The sequence below is a fragment of the Pteronotus mesoamericanus genome, unplaced genomic scaffold (genome assembly GCF_021234165.1).
Source record: "Pteronotus mesoamericanus isolate MK-2021 breed Mesoamerican mustached bat unplaced genomic scaffold, CSHL_Meso_final contig_90, whole genome shotgun sequence".
Lineage (NCBI taxonomy): Eukaryota > Metazoa > Chordata > Mammalia > Chiroptera > Mormoopidae > Pteronotus > Pteronotus mesoamericanus.
Genome location: NW_026555277.1, coordinates 41,697,796 through 41,717,164, shown reverse-complemented (window position 1 = coordinate 41,717,164; position 19,369 = coordinate 41,697,796). Strand labels below are relative to the sequence as shown.

At 50.7% G+C, this 19,369-nt stretch overlaps 1 protein-coding gene across 1 annotated transcript; it reads right to left on the bottom strand.

Moving 5' to 3' along the window:
• Positions 1–42: 42 nt before the first annotated feature.
• Positions 43–17,927, bottom strand: IGSF22 (immunoglobulin superfamily member 22). Its single transcript, XM_054586005.1, is given in 30 exon segments — positions 43–323; positions 1,673–1,727; positions 1,729–2,003; positions 2,810–3,109; positions 3,807–3,962; positions 3,965–3,995; positions 4,198–4,286; positions 4,754–4,894; positions 4,897–5,049; positions 5,716–5,844; positions 6,038–6,199; positions 6,202–6,210; positions 7,440–7,742; positions 8,803–9,051; positions 9,054–9,098; positions 9,235–9,376; positions 9,463–9,499; positions 9,501–9,582; positions 10,616–10,900; positions 11,826–12,098; positions 12,751–12,913; positions 13,396–13,509; positions 14,149–14,322; positions 14,527–14,570; positions 14,651–14,750; positions 15,106–15,161; positions 15,164–15,205; positions 15,208–15,237; positions 15,473–15,604; positions 17,822–17,927. Coding segments are annotated over 30 exon segments (3,948 nt in total). The 3' UTR covers positions 43–252.
• Positions 17,928–19,369: the final 1,442 nt, after the last annotated feature.

The window sequence follows — 19,369 nt, the reverse complement described above, 5'->3', positions numbered from 1 at the left end:
TATAAGAGTGGGTTTGGACCGGGCTCTCAGCAGTCTCTTTGCATCCCCATTCCACCTCCATGGTCTCTGCTGTATACCATCCTCAGGAACAGGAAAGGGTAAGTTCGGTCATTTTAGTGTCCCATCCCTTCACGGAATGTTTACACTGACAAGCACCAGAGAGCAAACTGGGCTTCCCTGACTGGGACCATGCGGAGGAGAGGCCAAGAGGCCCCACATCACAACATCCCAATGCCCGGACTGGGCTGAAGCTCACATAAGGTACTTTGATTTCTTCTGTAGACTCTTGGTAACTGATGCTAAAATTGACTTGTCATCTTTGTCTGAAAGAGCAAAGCAAGTATTAGTTTAGTAATGTCAGAGGCAAGGGAAACTCCACATTGCTGGACTTATAGTCACTGTGCAGGAACCAGCAGTTGGAACCTGCATGGGACCCTAAATTCTTCCCTGGGGCTGGGCCCCAGCTCCAGTCTCCCAAGGTCAGCTGAATGTGTGCTGAGCCAAGAGCTGCCAGTTATTCAGCACTTAATACTTGCCAGGCATTATGCCAGGCACTATGCCAGGCACTTCCATGCACTATCTCATTTAAGCCTAGGGAGTAGAGGAGAAAATAAGCTCAGAGTGGCTTGCCAAGGTCATAGGGCTGGTCAGTGGTGAAGCCAAGGCCCTGGGCCCATGTGCTCACAACCAGTATTGAGTTGTCAGGGATCACTCCGGCTGTGGTATGAAAGCTAGATATCTCCCACTGTGCCTAGTCTAGTCTAGTCTGGTCTAGTTTTGTCGCACAGTTCAGCAGCCACTCTGAAGGCAACCCCTCAGTGTGCCAGGCACTTACGTGACTTCAGAGACAGCAACAGGACATGGTCCTTCCCCCAAGGAAAGGGCATCTATAACAGGATGAGCAAAGTCTGTAACCATGGAGGCCATGGACACCAGTGGAATGCCATGGAGAGTTCTGGGAGTGGTGGATGAAGCTGGGGAGGTAGTTGAGGTCGGGGAGGAGACTCGGTTGGGATTTTATCGAGAGGATTGTGGGAGGGAGTTTAGCAAGAGGGATTGGGACAGGTCAGCTTTGCTTTTAGAGTTCACGCTACCAGCTGTGTAGCTGTGAAGACAGTAGACTGTAGGAAGGAATAAAATATTTCCCTATATGTGCACATGTGAGCAGAAACATGGTACACATGTGCAGAAGGAGGGTCTCCACTAGTTAGTTCCCTTCAGTCCTCTCCTCATTTGTGCCTCTCATCTGTCCTTATACTACACTAATAGTTTTCAATCTTGAATCAATTGCAAAAATTTGTAACATAAAGATTCCTTCCATGACCCTGCCAGAGAGATTATGATTGATGAGTCTGTTTTAGGCCTGTTCAGTGTCTTTTTCCAGGCAAGTCTAAGCCTACCAAGGGTTGCAAACTCCGACGTCTGCAGCGGCTAGGCACGTAACAAATGACATTGAGGGTGGAGACTAGCACCAACTATGGCCAATGTTTACACCATCTGATGGCAGATTAAGTAAAAAACCTTGCTAGCCATATGAAGAATGAAGAACATCAACAACCCACAAGACCGCCATTTTGTGCCTCTGCCCTATAAGGGAAGCAACCTACCTCCCACCTCCACCTCCAACCCCACCCCCAGGCCCCACCCTGGCCTGGGTCCACAGCACTCTCACCATAGACTGTGAGCCTGCAGCTGCTACAGTCCTTGCCCAGCTCATTCTCCACCAGCAACGCTGTACTCGCTGCTGTCCTTGAGCGTGCAGGTTGGGAGGACAATTGTGCAGACGTCTCTGGTGGAGTTGTACCAGAACCTGGAGTTGGCCATGATGTTAACGTCGCCCTTGTAGAGGGTTACCATGGGCCGTGGATTCCCAAGGAAGGCACAGGTCATGGTGCAGTCCTGGCCCTGCAGCACCATGTGTGGCTTCAGCGGAGTCAGGAAGCGCGGTGCGTGGCGCCAGTCCTTCTGCTGGTATGGCTTCAGCTTGGCTCTCAGGTCTTCGACTGCACACGGGATGCAGAGGCTGTGAACATCTCCAGGTCCCTACCCACCACTGGCTGCCTTAGCGCCAAAGAAACCCTTGAGACGCAGCTCATGGAATCCTGATGACATGGTTTAGATTCCCAGATGCCACCAACTCTGGGGATTGACTTTTTACTCCTTCCTGAAGTTTCCCTTCCACCACCCTTCTACCCCCTTGCCACTTCAGGGTCACACACCTTAAGCCAGGTCTGCAGGGCTTTATGCTTTTCCAGACCCTGGAGTCCTAGACTTTTTTCCAGCTGCCAGCTTCCAAGACCTGAGCTGTTATCCTGCTTTTAAAACCCCCTCCAAGCTTTCCTTGATGTCATCCCAGCCCCACTGGGCTCAGCGTTCTCCTATTGAGCCCTGAATTTCACATTTCCTGACACTATCCCTACCCTTAACCCCTCCCCTCCACTGTTGCTGGACTTCATGCACGCTCTCTGCTCTTGGGAGACCCTTCCCAGTCCTCCCCCTCTTCAGTCCTGTGCACAGAGGACAGCTCTCAGCACTGCACCCTTGCCCCTCCTCCAGCCCAACACTGCCACCCAGTCCCCAAGGACACCTCCCCACCCCTACCTTAGTCCCCCCCTCAGGATACCCCAAAGGCATCTTCTCCCCTTAGGTTCCCTGACCTTTACTTCTCTGCTCAACTTCCCAACATTCCCCCTCCCTCCTCAATGGTTCTGATTTTACCTCAAATCCTGGGTACGCCTTGCAACCCTTGTGTCATCTCCAGCATCAGAGATCTTAGATGTAACCTGAGCCCCCAAATACCCTGACTCACTGTTGTCCTTGTTGATGAGCCAAGTATCCTTGGAGTCCAGCTGGTCACTGTCACCGATTTCATTCTGGGCCAACACTCGGAAGTAGTACTTCCTGCCAGGAAGCAATCCTGTCACTGTGTACTTGTTGCTGAAGACGTGCTCTGCTGCTGTGAACCAGGTGGCAGTGCTGGCATCCTGTTTCAAGATGACACAGTGGGCCTCACCGTCCTCCTGCACGTCAGGGCTGTGGTTCCCTGTCAGAGTCACTGTGTTGGGAACCTCCTCAAACAACTGTAGGTTTGTGGGTGGCCGTGGAATATCTGAAATGGTCAGAGGGGCCCTCAGCCACCCTGGGGAGCCTCAAGAACTGTGCCCCCACCCCAGCCACCTGCCAAGGCCTTTGAGTCTTAGGTAGCTGGTGTCTTGGAATCAGAAAGGTCTGTTTCTGAAGTGTAGCTTTGCCATTTACTAGCCCCATGAACTTGGCACATGACTTATTTTTCTGAGACCCAATTCCTCATTTGAAAAGTAGGGCTAACAATAACTATCAGAGAATTGTTGGGTAAAGTGCCTGGTGAGCAGTAACTGTTCAATAGAAGTTCATCCCTTCGTCACTTAGGGCTTCATTTAAAGCCTCCAGCCCTCTGTAAGAGGCCGCCCCAATTTTTAATGGATTATCTTCATCTGTCCCTCTTGCCTGTCACCCATTCTCTACTCGATTTTATTGGACCTACCCTGCATATGTCCTGAGGCTCATCAGACACGACTGCAGAAGCTGAAACAATGGCTTGGTCCTAGTTCGATGCCCCTGGGGCTTCAGGACAGTGAGAAAAAGCTGAAACAACCTCCTCCCACTCCACCCCTGTTAAGGCCAAGGCTGATGAAGTCTTTGAGGTGCCAAAGAAGCCGTCACTACCTTAAGGCATGCCTTTATAGTGGTAGGAACTCAAGGCAGTGGGAACTATATTTTGGATTGTGCGCAGTGATGCTTCCTGAGGCCTCTGCCTGCTCTCATACCTGCCACTCATACATGGATGTCATAGTGCACCTCTCCAAACTCATTCTGGAGCAAGATGCAATACATGCCTGAGTCGGAGCGCTTGGTGCTGTTGATGAGGACCTGGGAGTGGTTTTTGCCCTTGGTGATGGCTTCCCTGCCCTTGGTGGGGATGCTTTCAGCCAGATCACATTGGGTGGTGGTGAGCCCTGGTAGTGACAGGAGATGGCACCAGATGTCACACGGGTGGTATTTGGTGGCAGGGCCACCCCCAGTGTTGAGGAGTCTCCTGGCAGGCTCTAGTGTCAGGCATCTGGCAAGGGGCAGAGGAAGACCCAAGGATTGTGAGAGCTACAGCAGCCATCTTGGTTAAACAGTAGGCATTTGGGGCCAGGGGCAGGAATGACTCACAGAGAAGGCAGCAGGGATGCACAGGGCTGTCCCTGCATGAACCACCATGTGACTCTTCAGCCGGGCACTGTGGTCAAACTTGGGTGCAGCTGAGATGGAGGAGAGAGAGAGGTTGGGGCATGGACCTCTCTTTCCAGAAGTCTCAGTTTTAAGCCTTCCTCCAGAGCCTCTCCCAGCCTCTCCTGCTTCATGACTGTTACAGGCCACACAGACATCTAACAGTCCTGCATCACTGCGTCACACTTTTTTTTCCTCATCTGTCTCCCTCTCTTAGTATGTAAGACTCTTGAGGGCAGGTACAGTGTCTTATGTGTCCTATATCCCTCACACCTCCTTTGGCATACAGTGGGTGCTATTTGGCACATAATGACTTTGTGTATGTGTTGGGGGGGAGGCCCCTAAGGTCACCCCTGGCTCTGTCCAGGCACCATAAGTATGGATGACTTTTTCTTGGTCACAGCATGACCCTACTTTCCCCTGTGGAATGAAGTCTCAGAGAGGAAGGTTCAGAAGCTAGGGTACAGGGACCTACAGCCCCAGCCCTCTGTGTCCTCACCTGGTGGTGGCATGTCCCAGACCCCCTCGTCCAGCTTCATAGGCTCCCCAACCCCAGGCTTATTCACAGCCCGGATGTGGAAGAAGTATTTCTGCCTCTCAGTGAGGCCTCCCACCATGTAGCAGGTGCCCGAGATGGGATCTTTGTGCACTTGGACCACTCCTTGGTGTCTTTAGCCCACATCTCCAGGATGTAGCTGGAGGGTGGGTCACCTTCTGCAGGCTCCCGCCAGGCCAGGGAGATGCTAGAGTTGGAGGAATCAGACACGTGCAGGCCCTGCACCAGGCCTGGGAGCTCTGGGGCGCAAGACACATCCAGTCAGACCCCAAACTCATCTCCATTCAACCCTACGCCAGTCCCCACACTCAGCAGCCCTGAAACCTAACTTCACAATTTCCATCTCCAGCTCCCCCGGGTAACACCCTCCCCTCAATACCTGACCTTGCACACTCAGCAACCTCCTAATTCAGTTCTCTCACTGACTCAACACTTTCACCCTTGGAGTCAGTATCCTTGAAATTCAACACAGACGACACATCCAATCCCTCTGTATTCAAAACCCTAACCTTTACCCCATCTATCTCCACCACATCCATTCACATGCACTGTCCCCACTTCAACTCCTAGACTCAGCACCCTCCCAACCATCTACCAAGCACCCCTACTCCATCCTCAACTACGCTTCTACTACCTCACCTAATACCAGAAATACTCAAAGTTTAATAAAAAAACTTTTTTTTACCCCCCAACCTGCCTCTTAACCTGGTTCTCAGTCTTGACTGGCTGGCTTTCTTATGAGTCTGCATTCTGTTCCTCCAATAGGCTGGCTACTCCCAGAAAGTGAAGACTCTTTGATACCACCTCAACTGCCCTGCTAGACTTTCCCAGAGAAGAAATCCTCTCTCTCTACCATGAATGGGCTAATTCCATTACGTGTTGTAGCCTGGCAGCCCCAAACTCACTGACAGGGTCTTTGGCCACCACTGAGTTGGATGGCATGCTGGGGTGTCCAGGGCCCGGCTTATTTACAGCTATAACTCGGAATTCATATTCTGTATCATCCAGGAGACCATCCACTGTGTACTTGGTGCCTGAAATGGGAATTTGAGGGATCATGGGGCGAGGAGGTCCACAGGGTAAGAGGGCATGGAAGATGGGGTTGTGGGATCCTGTTAAAATTTCCAAATGAGTTAGGGGGGAGTCCATTCGGAGCAGCAGGGGTACCTGGTCTATCCAGCAAAACCTCCCTTAGTTCCTCCTGGGCTTCTGTCCCTAGGAACTCACCCTGGATGGGGTCCTTGTTGACTGGCACCCACAGGTTACTGCCTTTCTTCCTCCATTCCACAATGTAGCCCAGCACTGAAGCTCCCCCATCCTGGGTGGGGGCATTCCATGTGATGTTCACAGTCTCTTTGGTCACATCAGTCACTTGAGGCTGGGAGCAAGACCAGGAGGCTCTGCAGGGGATGGAGAGAGGGCAGAGGTTACGAGAGTGGCATATAAACCTTTGGTCAACCCCCATGCTGACCTCTGGCTCTCTTCTTAAAAAACAAGCAAACCTTAAACCCGTGATTCTTAACCCTGGTTGCACATTAATATGAAGTAGGAAGTAAAAAAATGAAGATAAAAAAATATGAACAATAAAATGGCAATAAATACATATCTGTCAACAACTGAATCTAAAAAACAAAGCAAACAAGCAGAACAGAAACCGACTCATAGATACAGAGAACATTTTGGTGGTTGCCACATGGGGGGGGTAGGGGGTGTGAAAAAGGTGGAGGGATTAAGTACAAATTGGTTGTTACAGAATAGTCACGGGGATGTAAAGTGCAGCATAAGGAATATAGTCAATAATAGTCTAATGGCCATGTATGGTGTCAGATGGGTTGGAGATTTATCAGGATGATCCCTTATTAAGTTGTATAATGTCCAGTCATTGGGATGTACACCTGAAACTAATATAATGATGTATGTTAACTGTAATTGAAAATAAAACATATTTAAAAAAAACCCATGATTCTTAACTCTGGTTGCACATTAATATGAAGTGGGAAGAAAGAAACAAACCACCACCAATAACTAGTTTCTAGGTCCTGCCTCTAGATATTTTAATTCAGTTGGCCTGGGGTGGAGGCCAGGCACCAGCATTTTAAAAAAGACTTCAGGTGATTCGAATGTGTGGCCAAGATTGAGAATCACCAACTGAAACCTTCCAACCTGTGTCACCCCAGTGTCCCAGTTCTTAAGGTATTGTCTTGACACATTGGGACATGGAGATCAGTTGGAAGAAGTGTAGCAAGTACTTAATTACTAATCATAGTTGAGATATAGATGTTGTTAAGGATTTTCTTTGGAAAAAAACTTAGGATGGATTCAAGGTTATCTCCAAAGTAACATCACTCTCACCTGGCATCGGGATGATTTCGGGAACAGAGAAACATGTGGAGTCATGTTCTGGGAATTGTGCACAGTTTTGGACATACACACAGTGCGTGGGATCTGACTGGGAAAAGTTGAGAATTCCCACCTCAAATGATGTTTGGCTCTTACCCCTGAACCTATCTGTCTCATGGGGTGGCTAGAGAAATGAACCCATTAAATTCCCCACACAGCAGCATTCCTCTCTGGCTAAAGGCCCTCATCCTGACACCTGAGTTCCCCGCTGGGTATGGGGCTCACTGACCTACAGGATTTCCTGCATACACTTCATCTGTCTCCAGGGGGTTGCTCCCTCCTTCTGAATTGACAGCTACGATGTGAAATTGGTAGGCTTTTCCGTCTTCTACTTTGTCGGTGGAGAACTTGGTGATTTTGCCGTCCACTTCACCTATTTTAATCCAGGACTTCTTGCCAACTGCCCTCCGTTCCACTATGAACTGGTTCAGAGGCCGCCCACCATTGTCCTTTGGGGCCTTCCGCTTCACGTGCACACAATTACCGGACAGCTCCAGGAACTCCACTCGGCCCTGGGGAGGCTTGGGACAGTCTGAGGACAGAAGACGAAGTCAGAATGGGGCTTTGGAGCCAAGGGTCAGAGGTCTAGCCAGACTGGAACACAGCTGGATTCTGAACTTTCTGGATCCCTCGCCCTCCCCTGTGTCCGCTGCATCTCCTTCTAAGACTTGTCCAAAAGTTTGATCCTTGTCCCCTGAGACTCCTGTCTGCCTAGGAGTGGGTGGACTAAAGACCTGAGGGGCCTTGGCAGATACCCCCTTGTCCCCTTCCAGACAACATCTTGCCCTCTTCTGAGCTTCCAGAACACCAGTGTTATCTGGTATTACAGTCTGCCTTATGCTATAATTACATGTCTACCAGTTCCTGTTCCTTTGGGGCTGAGGGACTGCTGGGGATACTTTACCTCTGTGTCCTCAGGACTGAGAACACAGAGCAGGTGCTAAGTCTTGCTGCTAAATTGAACTGAAATCCAAACCTTCCCACCCCACATCTTGATGGAGATGCAGGAGGAGGTGGTGGCGATGGTGTGTGTGTTGCAATATGTGTTCACTAAGGCCAGTTTCTCATCTCTTCCCTTAACCTTATGTTCAGACCCATCCCAAATCCCATTCCCACCCTCATTCCATCTTTTTCTCCAACCTCATTTTATCCTCAACGCTGTATCACATTCCCTCACTCTGTTTCACTTCCAACCCCATTGCTCTTTCCAACCAACCTCACTTCCATCCCTAAAATCTCACCTCTCCTTTACCTCATTGCTACCATCTGTCCAACCATGTCCTCATCTCCAAGTCATTAACAATACTTAAGTAATATTTGAAGGTCTATTATGTGCTTCACACTCTAAGCGCTTTATTCACTTGAAATAGATACTTAAAAAAATCACCCAGTTCCACAAGAGAAACTGAGGCTTGCGAAGGTTAACTAATTTGCGCAAGGCTGCCCAGGTAGGAAGTGGGGCTTCTGGCTAGAAGCCCGCACCCCAATCCCATTTTCAACCCCAACTCCAACTCTGTCTCCAGTCTGCCTCCTACCCTGGACACTGGGCAGCAGGTGCCCTCAGCCCAGCCCAGTCAGGGTCCTGCCCTCACCCAGTGCGCTAAGGTGCAGAGTGGCTGTGGCTGAGCCATGGTCATTCTTGAGCTTGAGCAGGATAAGGCCGCTGTCCTTACGCACGCAGTTGGAAATGGTGAGCAGCGCCTGGTCTTCCTTGTGCTCCATGGACACTCATTCCTCCTCTGTCACCTCCATACCGTCCTTGTACCACGTCTCCTTGGGAAGTGGCTTTGCCCGGAAGGGCACCTTGATGTTTGCCGCGCGGCCCACCTTCACTGTCACAGGTGCATAGCGAGTGTCTCCAGTACCGAGGGGTCCATGGTAGGAGGATCTGCAGGGAGGGGCGGTAGGGAAGACGGGCCCCTTGGGGATAGGGGAAGAGTCGAGGGGGGAGGAGCTACGAGCATGTGGGCGGGGCAGGCGTGGTTGGGTCCTGTCTACACTGGACCACTGGATGGCAACCCTACCTGCAATGAATACCGAGGCTTCGCTCTCTGCGCCCTTGGCCCGGAATGTGTACTTGCCCTCATGCTCGGGGCCCATATTGGGGAAGATGAGCTTATGCACCACACCCTGCTTCACTATTTGCACGCCTGGCAAGTCCATGATCTGGGGGTGATGGGTGAGCGTGAGTGAGAGTGTAGACTCGCTGAACCCCTTCCTCCTCCCCTCCCCTCCCCCGCCCCTGCTCCAACCTCCTTGCCATCCTTCAGCCACACACCCTCCGCCTTCATTCAGTACTACCCACAGCCCAGCCGGGCTGCTGGTGGCCGCATGCACGTTGGACATCCCACTTTTCACCGTGGCCAGATGCTCTGCAGAGAAACAGAGCAGGGGGCTTTGGGAAGGAGCAGGTGTGCTATATCTGTCAAAATCATTTATGATGAGCAGAGGTTTGGAAATGGTCATTGGGAGACTGGGGAATTGGTCAGTGTGGGGACTGGAGCAAGTAGGTGAGGAGTTTCTGGAAAAAGTTAGTGGCATTGGGAAACAGTGACCTGGAAGACTGTGAGATGGCTAATGGGAGGGTAGCTGATTATCACAGAATGGTCAGCAGGCACTTAGGATGCTCAGTCAAAGGGGATACAGGAAAACCACCTGTGTCCTCTGATCAGCGGGCAGAGAGGATACAGGTGGTTAGTGCAGTCGGGATGTTGAGTTCTGGTTTTGCTGGTCTGTGGGATGCCCGAGGTTATTGGGAATCGAGGATGGTAAAGGTCAGTGGGGAATGGTGGGGGCTAGGGAGCAGGGCTTGGTCAGGGTCAAGGGGTGTGGGATGATCACATTTGCTGGGGATAATCAAAGGCTGGAAATAAAGGATTGATAAAGTCAAGGGATTTGGGGTAGAGTTCAAGAGATGGGGATGATTGGGGTATAAGACAGCGATTTTCAACCTTTCTCATTTCATGGGACACATAAATTAATTGCTAAAATTCTACAGTACACCAAAACATATTTTTTTGATGATCTGACAAAAGAAAATAGGTGTGATATTGATTCATTCACACTGGATGGCTATTGTTGTGTTGGCTGTTGTCATTTTCTTTTCTTTTTTTTAAATTTGACAACCTGAGCGAAAAGAGGTCAGTGTCCCTGACCAAATAGTCGGGTAGTGCATGTTTTAAAAACTTGCCTGGCACACTGGTTGAAAATCGCTGGCCTAGGAGGTAGAGATGTTCTTGGCCTGGGAGGTCAGAGATGGTCAGAATTTGGGAGATTGGGGAGTCACAGTGGGGAGGCAGAAATTGATCATGGTCTGGGGTAGGGTTGGAGTCAGTAGGGGTGCAGAATAGGGAACTGTTAGGGTCAGGGGGTTGGTCCGCGGGGACTGACAGGATGGGCGTGTACCCTCCACGGTGACCATGGCAGTACTGCAGTATTCAGTGGGGTCCCCATCTTGCATGGCCACCACAGTGTACTCGCCACCGTCACTGAGCTGTGCATCCTCAACAATCAGCTCTGCCCGCTTGCACTCATGGCTCATGCTGTACTTGGTGCCACGCGCCAGCAGCCGCCCATCCTTCTTCCAGTGCAGCATCGCATCCTTGGATGTCAGCTCACACTCAAGGCACGCCCAGCTCCTCTCTTTCACGTACACATTCTTGAGGGTGCTCACAAACTTGATGGGGATGCCTGCGGACGGATAAACACTTGGACCTGCACCTAGCCTCCTACATCCTTTTCTGCAGCTACATGCTGCTCTGCTCTTCTTTTTGGTCCCAGAAAACCCAGGGACTTGAGACATGGAGTGTGTTTGCACGCAACACTGAACCCATAGAGGTACGGGGCAGGGGGAGTCCCAGCTCTGCCCCTTACTTTCTGGCTGACTGTGTGCAATATATCCGTTCACTGAAGTATCACTTTCCTCATATGTAAATGGGATAAACACCCCCCTGTAACTCCAGTCGTAATTGCACTGTCTCTGTGGTGACTAGGTCTTTACACATGCTATTCCCTCTGCTGAGAATGTCCTCTCTTCCTCCCCGTTCTCTGAAAGCTGAACGACTTTTTGTTCTTCTTGGTAAAGCTTGGCCATCACCTCATCATATTATTTCTAACATTGCCAGGGGGTGCCTCTTCTTTGGGCTCCTACAGCTTCTGTGTCTCCCTCCATCACAGTAATGATAATTCTATGCCACATGTGTCAAGTGTGGTTCACATGTGAGACATACTTCTTGGTGTGCCAACCATCATGTGCAATTCTCCAAATGAGTTATGAGAATGCGAGTGGTCAAGAGTGATGTGCTGTAATATATGATATTAGGGCCATAAAGGCTCATAATTTCTTGGCCCATGATTTCCCAGCTGACAATAAGACCTCAGTGTATTTTGTCTCCTTGCTTAAGAACTTCTGTTCTAATTACATTGCCACAAGTGCCTTTCCAACCAGACTGGGAGTTAGTGGAGAGGCAAACCCTTTCTCTTTCTAGTACCCATCACAGGGCCTTGCAAAGAGGAGATGGATGGGTGGGTGGATGGAGAGATGGATGGATGACTGCCCACATGGAGGGTGCCATGGCATAAAGCTCATCCCTCAAGAACTGGCTCAACCACTCACAGTCAGTAGTGAGCTGGGCCTTCTGTGCCAGGTCCCCTACCTTGGCAGAGAACTCACCGCTGTCACTGAGTCTGGCATCCTTAATCTTAAGTGTGTGGGTCAGACCATCCTCGGACACTGTGATTTCATACTTTTCGTCCCTCTTCAGCTCCTTCCCATTGAACTCCCACACAACGTTAGGCACTTTCTTGGAGAGGCGAATCTCAAACACAGCTGTCTGGTGCTCTATCACCTCCACTGGCTTCATCTCTCCCAAAAACTTCAGTGGCTCATCTGCAGCAAAGAGTAGGACGGGGAGTCAGTGGACTGCAGACCTTGTCTCTCCTGAGGAGTGGGATGATAAAGGGGACATGGAGAATCAGGTGTCATTGGCCTCCTGTAGCCCACAGTCAGGGAAAGTGTCCTTCCTTTCATTCTGCTTGTGAATCCTGGAGTCCTCTCTCATGGGGTTTATATGGTCTCCTCCCCAGTGACTGTAACAGCAATTTTAAAAAGTTAGTTTTAAACTAAAACTACACCTGTATAGTTTTAGATATGTGCCAGGCACTATTTTAGCCAATGTGTACACATTAAGACATCCAATTCCCACGCAGGTAGATTATGCTATTACTCCCCATTTTACAGTTGGGGAAACTGAGGCAAAGAGAAGTTAAGTAACTTACCCCAAATCATACAGCTCATAAATTACAGAAGCTGGGATTTGAGTACCAATAGTCTAATTCCAGAGATTGCGTTCTTCACCACTACACCACGTTGGCCTATGGCATTTGTCTCTCTGCTCCATGAACTCCCAGCCCCATGCAGTCCTTTCCTGCAGAGCCCCAGTGCCCTCTCTTCCATATCCCCATGGACCCCATCCTTGGCTATTCCTTCCCCTTGACCCTGACCTTGTCCTCCTGGTGCTGCCTGATGCCCACATTCATACCCAGCACTTTGAGCTCTGCAGTCATCCGCTTGTCGCCCACATTCAGGGTGCAGACACCTGCATTGCTCATGTTCACGTTGGTAGTAACCAGCATGTACTTGGTGCCCACCTGCTTCACATCGTACTTGCCCAGGGAGTACTGGGTCCTCAGTGGTTCACTCCCCTGCCTCATGAACCAGGTAGAAAAGTTGATGAAGTGGTTTAGGAGACTTACAGAGGTCCCATTCCCCAAGGCTAGTCTGAGCTGGAAGGTGCCATGTCTACCTCTCTAAGATCCTAAAACACACCCAGAACTGGGTCTCTGCCTCCCCCAAGGCCTGAACTCTTAATACTCATGAGGTCGTTAGGTACTTTCTCTTAGAGGCACAGATCTTCAGTGATTTTGAGGGCCATCTAATGTAGGCTTTTCAGATGGGTAGACTGAGGTACAGAGAGAGGAAAGCAATGGTCTCAAATTAAACAGCAAAGTGGTAGAAGAGCTAAGAATAGAGCCCAGCTTCCAGGCAGATTCAATCATGCCAGTAGGCATCCTCTCAATGGGATGTAAGAGAGGGCAGGGCTGATGGATAATGAGAGGGTCTACAAAGGGAGGGTGCAGGGAGGAAATGATATTGCCAGAGGGGCCCCAACTAGGTGCTCCCCCACCTTGACCCATGTCATCTTGGTATTGGGATCCTCCAGCTCCATGATGCAGCCAAAGGTCACTGCGGTGTCAATCTTGGTCTCTATGTCTTCCAGGGGCTTCAGAATCTGGATGGCCTGAGACTGTGATAACAAAATGGTAGTGTCAGGGGCACCTGAAGCCTGCCCAGTCTGTGTCCCCAGTCCTGGAGGAGCCCCTCAAGGGTCTGGGGAAGAACAGCTAAGCTGATTAGATAGCTGTGCTTCCCCTCACCTCCTGCCACTGACCAGCTGGCAGATTTAGGGGGCGACAGATACACAGGGGGATGAGAAAAGCACCATCATTCGCAGGGCAGTCACTATGGACCTGGGCTCATGACATAGACTTTCTAATTCCAATGTAGATGCTGAATAATGACAAGTTGGTTGAGTTAATGAATGACAATACCAACACAAAAACAAATGAAAGAGGCAAGTCTAATTTTCATTTGGCAGATGAGGAAACTGAGGTTCAGAGAGATGCCCAAATTCACAAAGTTACTAAGGCAGTAGCACTGGGATCTGAACTGAAGCCTATCTGACTCCAAGTCCATGCACGTATATTAGGGAGTGGCGAAGAGAGGAGAGGGAAGATGTAAATTAAGTTCCTTTCCTGCTTTCACTGTACAGAGTATATGCCTTTGAGTATGCGCGCAGGCCAGGAGACACATGGACACTAGCACTTTGGGTGAGACCCAGGCCCATCCTGCAGACCCCTTTCCCCTGATGAGTACTGACCTCCACCTCTACGTTTTTCATCCCTTTGAGCTTCTTGAGCAGCCCCCGGAAGTCAGTGACACCGTACTCCATGCAGACCTTCTCAAAGTCCTTCTTGGGTACCTTGGACAAAATCTCCAGCATCTCCTCCTCATATGTCACCTTCTTCTGCTTTTTCTTGGGAGCGGGGGGGCCCTGGGAGGAGGTGGGTGCCAAGCTTGGACTCAGCAACTCCCTCCGAAGATGGAGAAAGCCTCTCCTAACCTTGAGATACCCCGCCCCGCTCCCTGGATTCTTGGAGCCTGGGCCATTAAATCAGAGCTCTGTTGAGAGGCCTTCAGGAAGCCCTAGCCTGGAGGGTGGGGAGACAGCACCTGGATAGACAAGCCTTGTTCCAGCCTCACCTCTTCTTCGACATCTTTTGAAATCCATTTTATCTTGACCTGAGGACAGAGAGAGGGACAGGGTCAGAGAGGGGAGTTTGGTCCTTGGGAAGAAGGGCCAGGGGAGGGGGCTGGCCTGCCCTCTGTCACTAGCAAGGACACAGTGTGGATGGCAGCTGCATGGTCATTGCTTGCAATGCACTTGTAGTTGTCAGAGTCATCCGTGGTGAGTGGCTCCAGCTGGATCAGAGTCAGGCCATTAGTAAGGGACAGAAGAGGGGACCATAGGGAGACTTGTGGGAAAAGGGCATATGTGGGGAGATGAGGGAGGAGCTGAGTGATGGGTGTGTGTGTGGAGGATTGAACAGCCCCTAACTTTGGTCCCATGCTCATTCTGAGAAAGACCCAGCTCCTGAGTGGACTCTCTTATCCTGCCCCTCCACTGGGGCAATGACAGTCTCTTTTCCTATCTCCCAGCTCTGGGCTCTCACTGTGATGCTGGTGGGTGAGAAGACGAGTGGCTTGCCCCGGGGAGAGGGAGGGTTCCTGCTTCTGCCCCCATGGGTAACTGAATCTCAGGCTCAGGCCCCTGCACCTTCAGCACGTGCTCCTTGTTAATGCTGCCGGAGAACATCTTGGCGGACTCCTTGAGGGGATGCCGCTTTCCCTCTTCCAGATGTTGGGTTTGGGGTTTCATGCACCAGTGCTCGGGACACAGCTTTATCCCCTGCCGTGGCCACAGGATGCAGGGTCACCTCTTAGCCTCCAGGTTGCACCTTCTGGCTGCTCCCTGCCTCCTCCCAGGGATCTCGCCCAAGCCCAGGTGGGCGAGGGGCCCTTGGCCTGGCTCTGCCAGTGTTTGTGTATTAAGGGGCGGTGGTGCTGGTGGGGTGGCTGGGGCACTGGTGGAAGAAAGGGAAGCACCCCGGGGGCTGGGGAGACGTGAGGTGTGGACAATGCACCCTCGGGCGTGGTGCCTGGATGAGGCGTCTGCACAAACTTGGGGACACTCTCGCCTTCAGGGATGTTGGAACTCTGAGTCACCAAACTGAAGAACACTTCAGTGCTCGGTGACTTCCTCGTCACAGCTTCCTCTGTAGCGGCTGGTAAGAGGTCAGAATGAACTCCAGGCAGAGCTCAGGCCGGGACTGGAGGGCTGGCCTTTTCTCGAGGGGCACTTTAGGCCAGCACGAGCAGGATTGGCTTTGGCCAAGAAAGGGGGCCTTTGGAGTCGGTGGGTCATTGTACTGCAGTATGGCAACTTTCAGCCACCGGCGGGAGGTGGGGGGCGGCCAACGTTTCTCCCACCCCTCAATAGTGAAGCACCATTTTTAGGCCAAGGCCCTGAGTCCTTTTTTTTTTTTTTAAGGAGACTTCTCTTTTGGGAATTTTATTTATTTATTTTTAGAGAGAAGGGACGAGTGGGAGAAAGAGAGAGAACCATCGATGTGTGAGAGAAATATTGGTGGTTGCCGCTCACTCGCCCCCAACCAAGGACCTGGCCTGCGATCCAGGCATGTGCCCTGACTGGGAATCGAACCAATGACCTAGCAGTTTGTGAGTGGATGCCCAACCCACTGAGCCACACCAGTCAGGTCTCTTTGGGAATTTCTTGATTTTTTTGTGCTTCTCTCCTGGAAATTCTCCAGTAGCATTAGCAGGGGCTGGCCAGCTCCTGCTTGGGCAGCCTGGTAGCTGAGCTGAGCTCTGCTGTGGGTCTTCTCCCCGCCCTTCTGTGGGTTCAGCATTCAATGCCTTGGAGTAGTGATTCCTGAGCCAGGGACAGGGAGCAATCCCGCTCCAATGGGACTGAATTTGGGAATCTCATTATTGAAAGAGCATATTCAATGCGGTAATATAATTTTATATTTGGGAAACAAAAAGTTGTTTTTTCAATATAAACTACACTATACAAAATCTTGTTGGCTAGTGAGTTAGTAACAACTGCGAATCATAGAGTCCTTTCCTTATGTCCAGAATGTGCTAAGCACATTCCAGAGATTATTTTATTTAATTCTTACAACAACCCAGTGAAGGAGCTGCCTTTATGATCCCACCAATCTGAAGGACTGAGAAGAGAAAAATGTGTTAAGAAGTCCCATGGCCTGCTGTTAAATAGTGATCAGAGGCCCTGGACAAGCAGTGTGTAGGTGGCACCCGGCCTGCACCTGTGTTTTGTTTGCACTCTACTATGTTTAAACAAAAAGTAGCTCTATATCTAAAAATTGTAAGATTTCACAAAAAAAATTCCGATTCCTGGATTCTCATATTTCCAAATGGTAACAACCAGAGGGAGGTGAATATGTCCTTTTAGATGGAGTGGGTCCTCTCAGATTCACCTCAATCTTTTTCACGCATTTATGTTCCCTGCCCGGACCCTTGTTGGTCAGTGGTTTCAAACTCTGGCTGCATATTAGAACCTCTGGAGAGCTTTAAAAACAAACACACACCTAGTTTAACAGTTGAGTGAGACTCAGGTATTGCTATTTTTTTCATTCCTCTCCCTCTCACCGCCATACTAAGATGGCTCTAACATGCAGCCAGTGCTGATAATTACTCTATGATCACTTGAATTTGCAACTTCTGGTCTTAAGTTCCCATCTGTTGTCTATTTGCTCTGTCTCACTGACCAGGAGGGGCTGGTATATAACATGTTTATCCAGCTTTGACCTCTTTGCACAGAGGACTTTGAAGGACAGCGTCTCTAGGACTTTGAGGAAGGGACAATGACTGGGAGGACATATATTCAATATCCTGGCCCTTGGCCATCTTTTAATCACATTTCTCTAGAGACACGACTAAAACAATCTGTTCTGCTTTGAGACCGTTTCTCAGCTTTCTCTCCCACAGGTCTGGTCCCCAGGGGCTGAGCGCCTGGAAGGTTAAGTCACTTGCTTATCTGTTCATCCTCTCTCCACTGGCAGCTCGAAGTCTTCTACCTCTGAGGTGGAGCAGGGTCAGCATTACTAACATGTAGGCAATGCAGCTACCTCCCTAACTCCCTCAGTGTGGAAATTCAACTATTGGAGATGCATGTGTTTACCCATGGCTCTGATCTCAAGTAATTAAGAGTTCATCCGTCATTCACACACAGCCACGTGATGGATTTTTCCTAAGCTGTTTTCCTGGAGAGCGGACCTATGGGTGAACATCCAGCAGCCAAAGCTTTATCAAAGCACAGATTAGAAACACAGGATGGGATAGATCTGCTCTCGTTATCTCGGGTAGTCACAGACTGAGGCCACCCAGGGAGTGGATGTGGAGGAAGAAAGGCTGCCCCTTCCTGCCCCCTCCTCCCCCATTCTACTTGCCTCCCACAATCTTGGTTGTCTGCGAGGTCTGCACGTGGGTGGTGGAGCTGGAGAACTCCATGGACACATGCTCCTGCCTCATCTGCTTGTGGTGAATGGTCGTCATGGTGACAGCAGACGTGGGCACTCACCTGGGAGGACAGGGAGAGGGCGAGACCATGAAGGAAGAGGGAGTAGGAGGGAGATGCAGAGATGTTCATGCGTGTGCGTGTGTGGGTGTGTAAGGGACGGGGCAGGAGGGACAATGGCAGCGCCCAGGGGAGGTGAGCAGTCGGACAGCAAGCCTCTTCTCTCTGGCCCCCCGCTTCCCTTTATAGCTCACTTTCCCAGCCAGGTTCCAAGGACCCATGGGCTTGTCCCTCCCTGAATAATCCCAAACTCTTCTGAATTCTGGGTGGAGAGGATGCAGGTCTTGGGTTTATCTGGTGGGTTGAGGAGAGCTGCTGACAGCTACATGAAACTAGGGTGGTTTCAGCAGAAGGAAATGCACTCAGGCCTGAGGAGGAGCCTCCTGACTCAGCCCTGCTGCAGCAGGCCTGGCCCAGAAGCTGCATTTTCGTCCTGGGCCCTGGGGACCCCTGGCGTCGGTGGGATGCTGAGACAGATGACAGCTCACTTCCACAGCTCTTTCATTTGTGACAAAGTAAAGACAGAGGTTGAGTTTTTACTTATTATACTTTTTTGTAAAACTGGTCATTCGATCACGTAGTTAAACATTAACACAGTATAAACATCTTTACGAGGAGGCCCCCTTCTGCTCTCCAGCCCCTCCGTCTCCCACCTCCCCCAGCAGGTGAGCACTGGTCTCCAGGCTCCTCCGTGAAAATGTGAATGGCTTCGTCCTCGTCCCTTTTTACATGTAAGGTGGCCTATTATATACACTATTCAGCCCCTTTCTGTTCCACTTTGTACATACACCTTGGAGATCTCTCCACATCAGTTCATAAAGTTTTCTTATTCTAGTTAACAGCTACATAGTATTCCAATGAATGCATGTACCTACCACCTTTGATCCAACCAGCATGGCAGTTTTTAAACCTCTGCCTTGTATATGAGGAAACTGATGTCTGACAGATACAACCTGCCCAAGGTCACTCAGACTGGAATCCTGGCCTCCTGACGCCCGAGTGCCTTTCCAGGGACCCCAGAGCCCTGTTCCGAGTCAGGCGGGTCGAGGCTAAACTTTATCCCCCACCCACCTTGATGTGTCTCCGCCTGTCCTGTTTCCCCTCTAGGTTCTGAGACCACCTCTGTCCCAGCGCCTGCTGTCCCTCTCTGGGCTCAGAAGGGTGCAGGCTCTGCCCCTCCTGAGGGACAAGCGATGTCTCACCTTTGTGTGACCAGTCTCTCTGAACACTCAAAACGCTGTGTCCGCAGCCGTGGAGGTGAGGCTCGTGCTGAGGCTGTAGACTGGCCAGTCTTCTTCCTTTGCCTTAACAGGGAGGCTGCTGGTTTCTTAAATGTCTGGCTCCTGGGGGCAATGCCCTAATCTGGTCCTGCAGCTGCCCCAGCTGTCACAGGCTTGGGGGTGGGGGTGGGGGTGGGGGT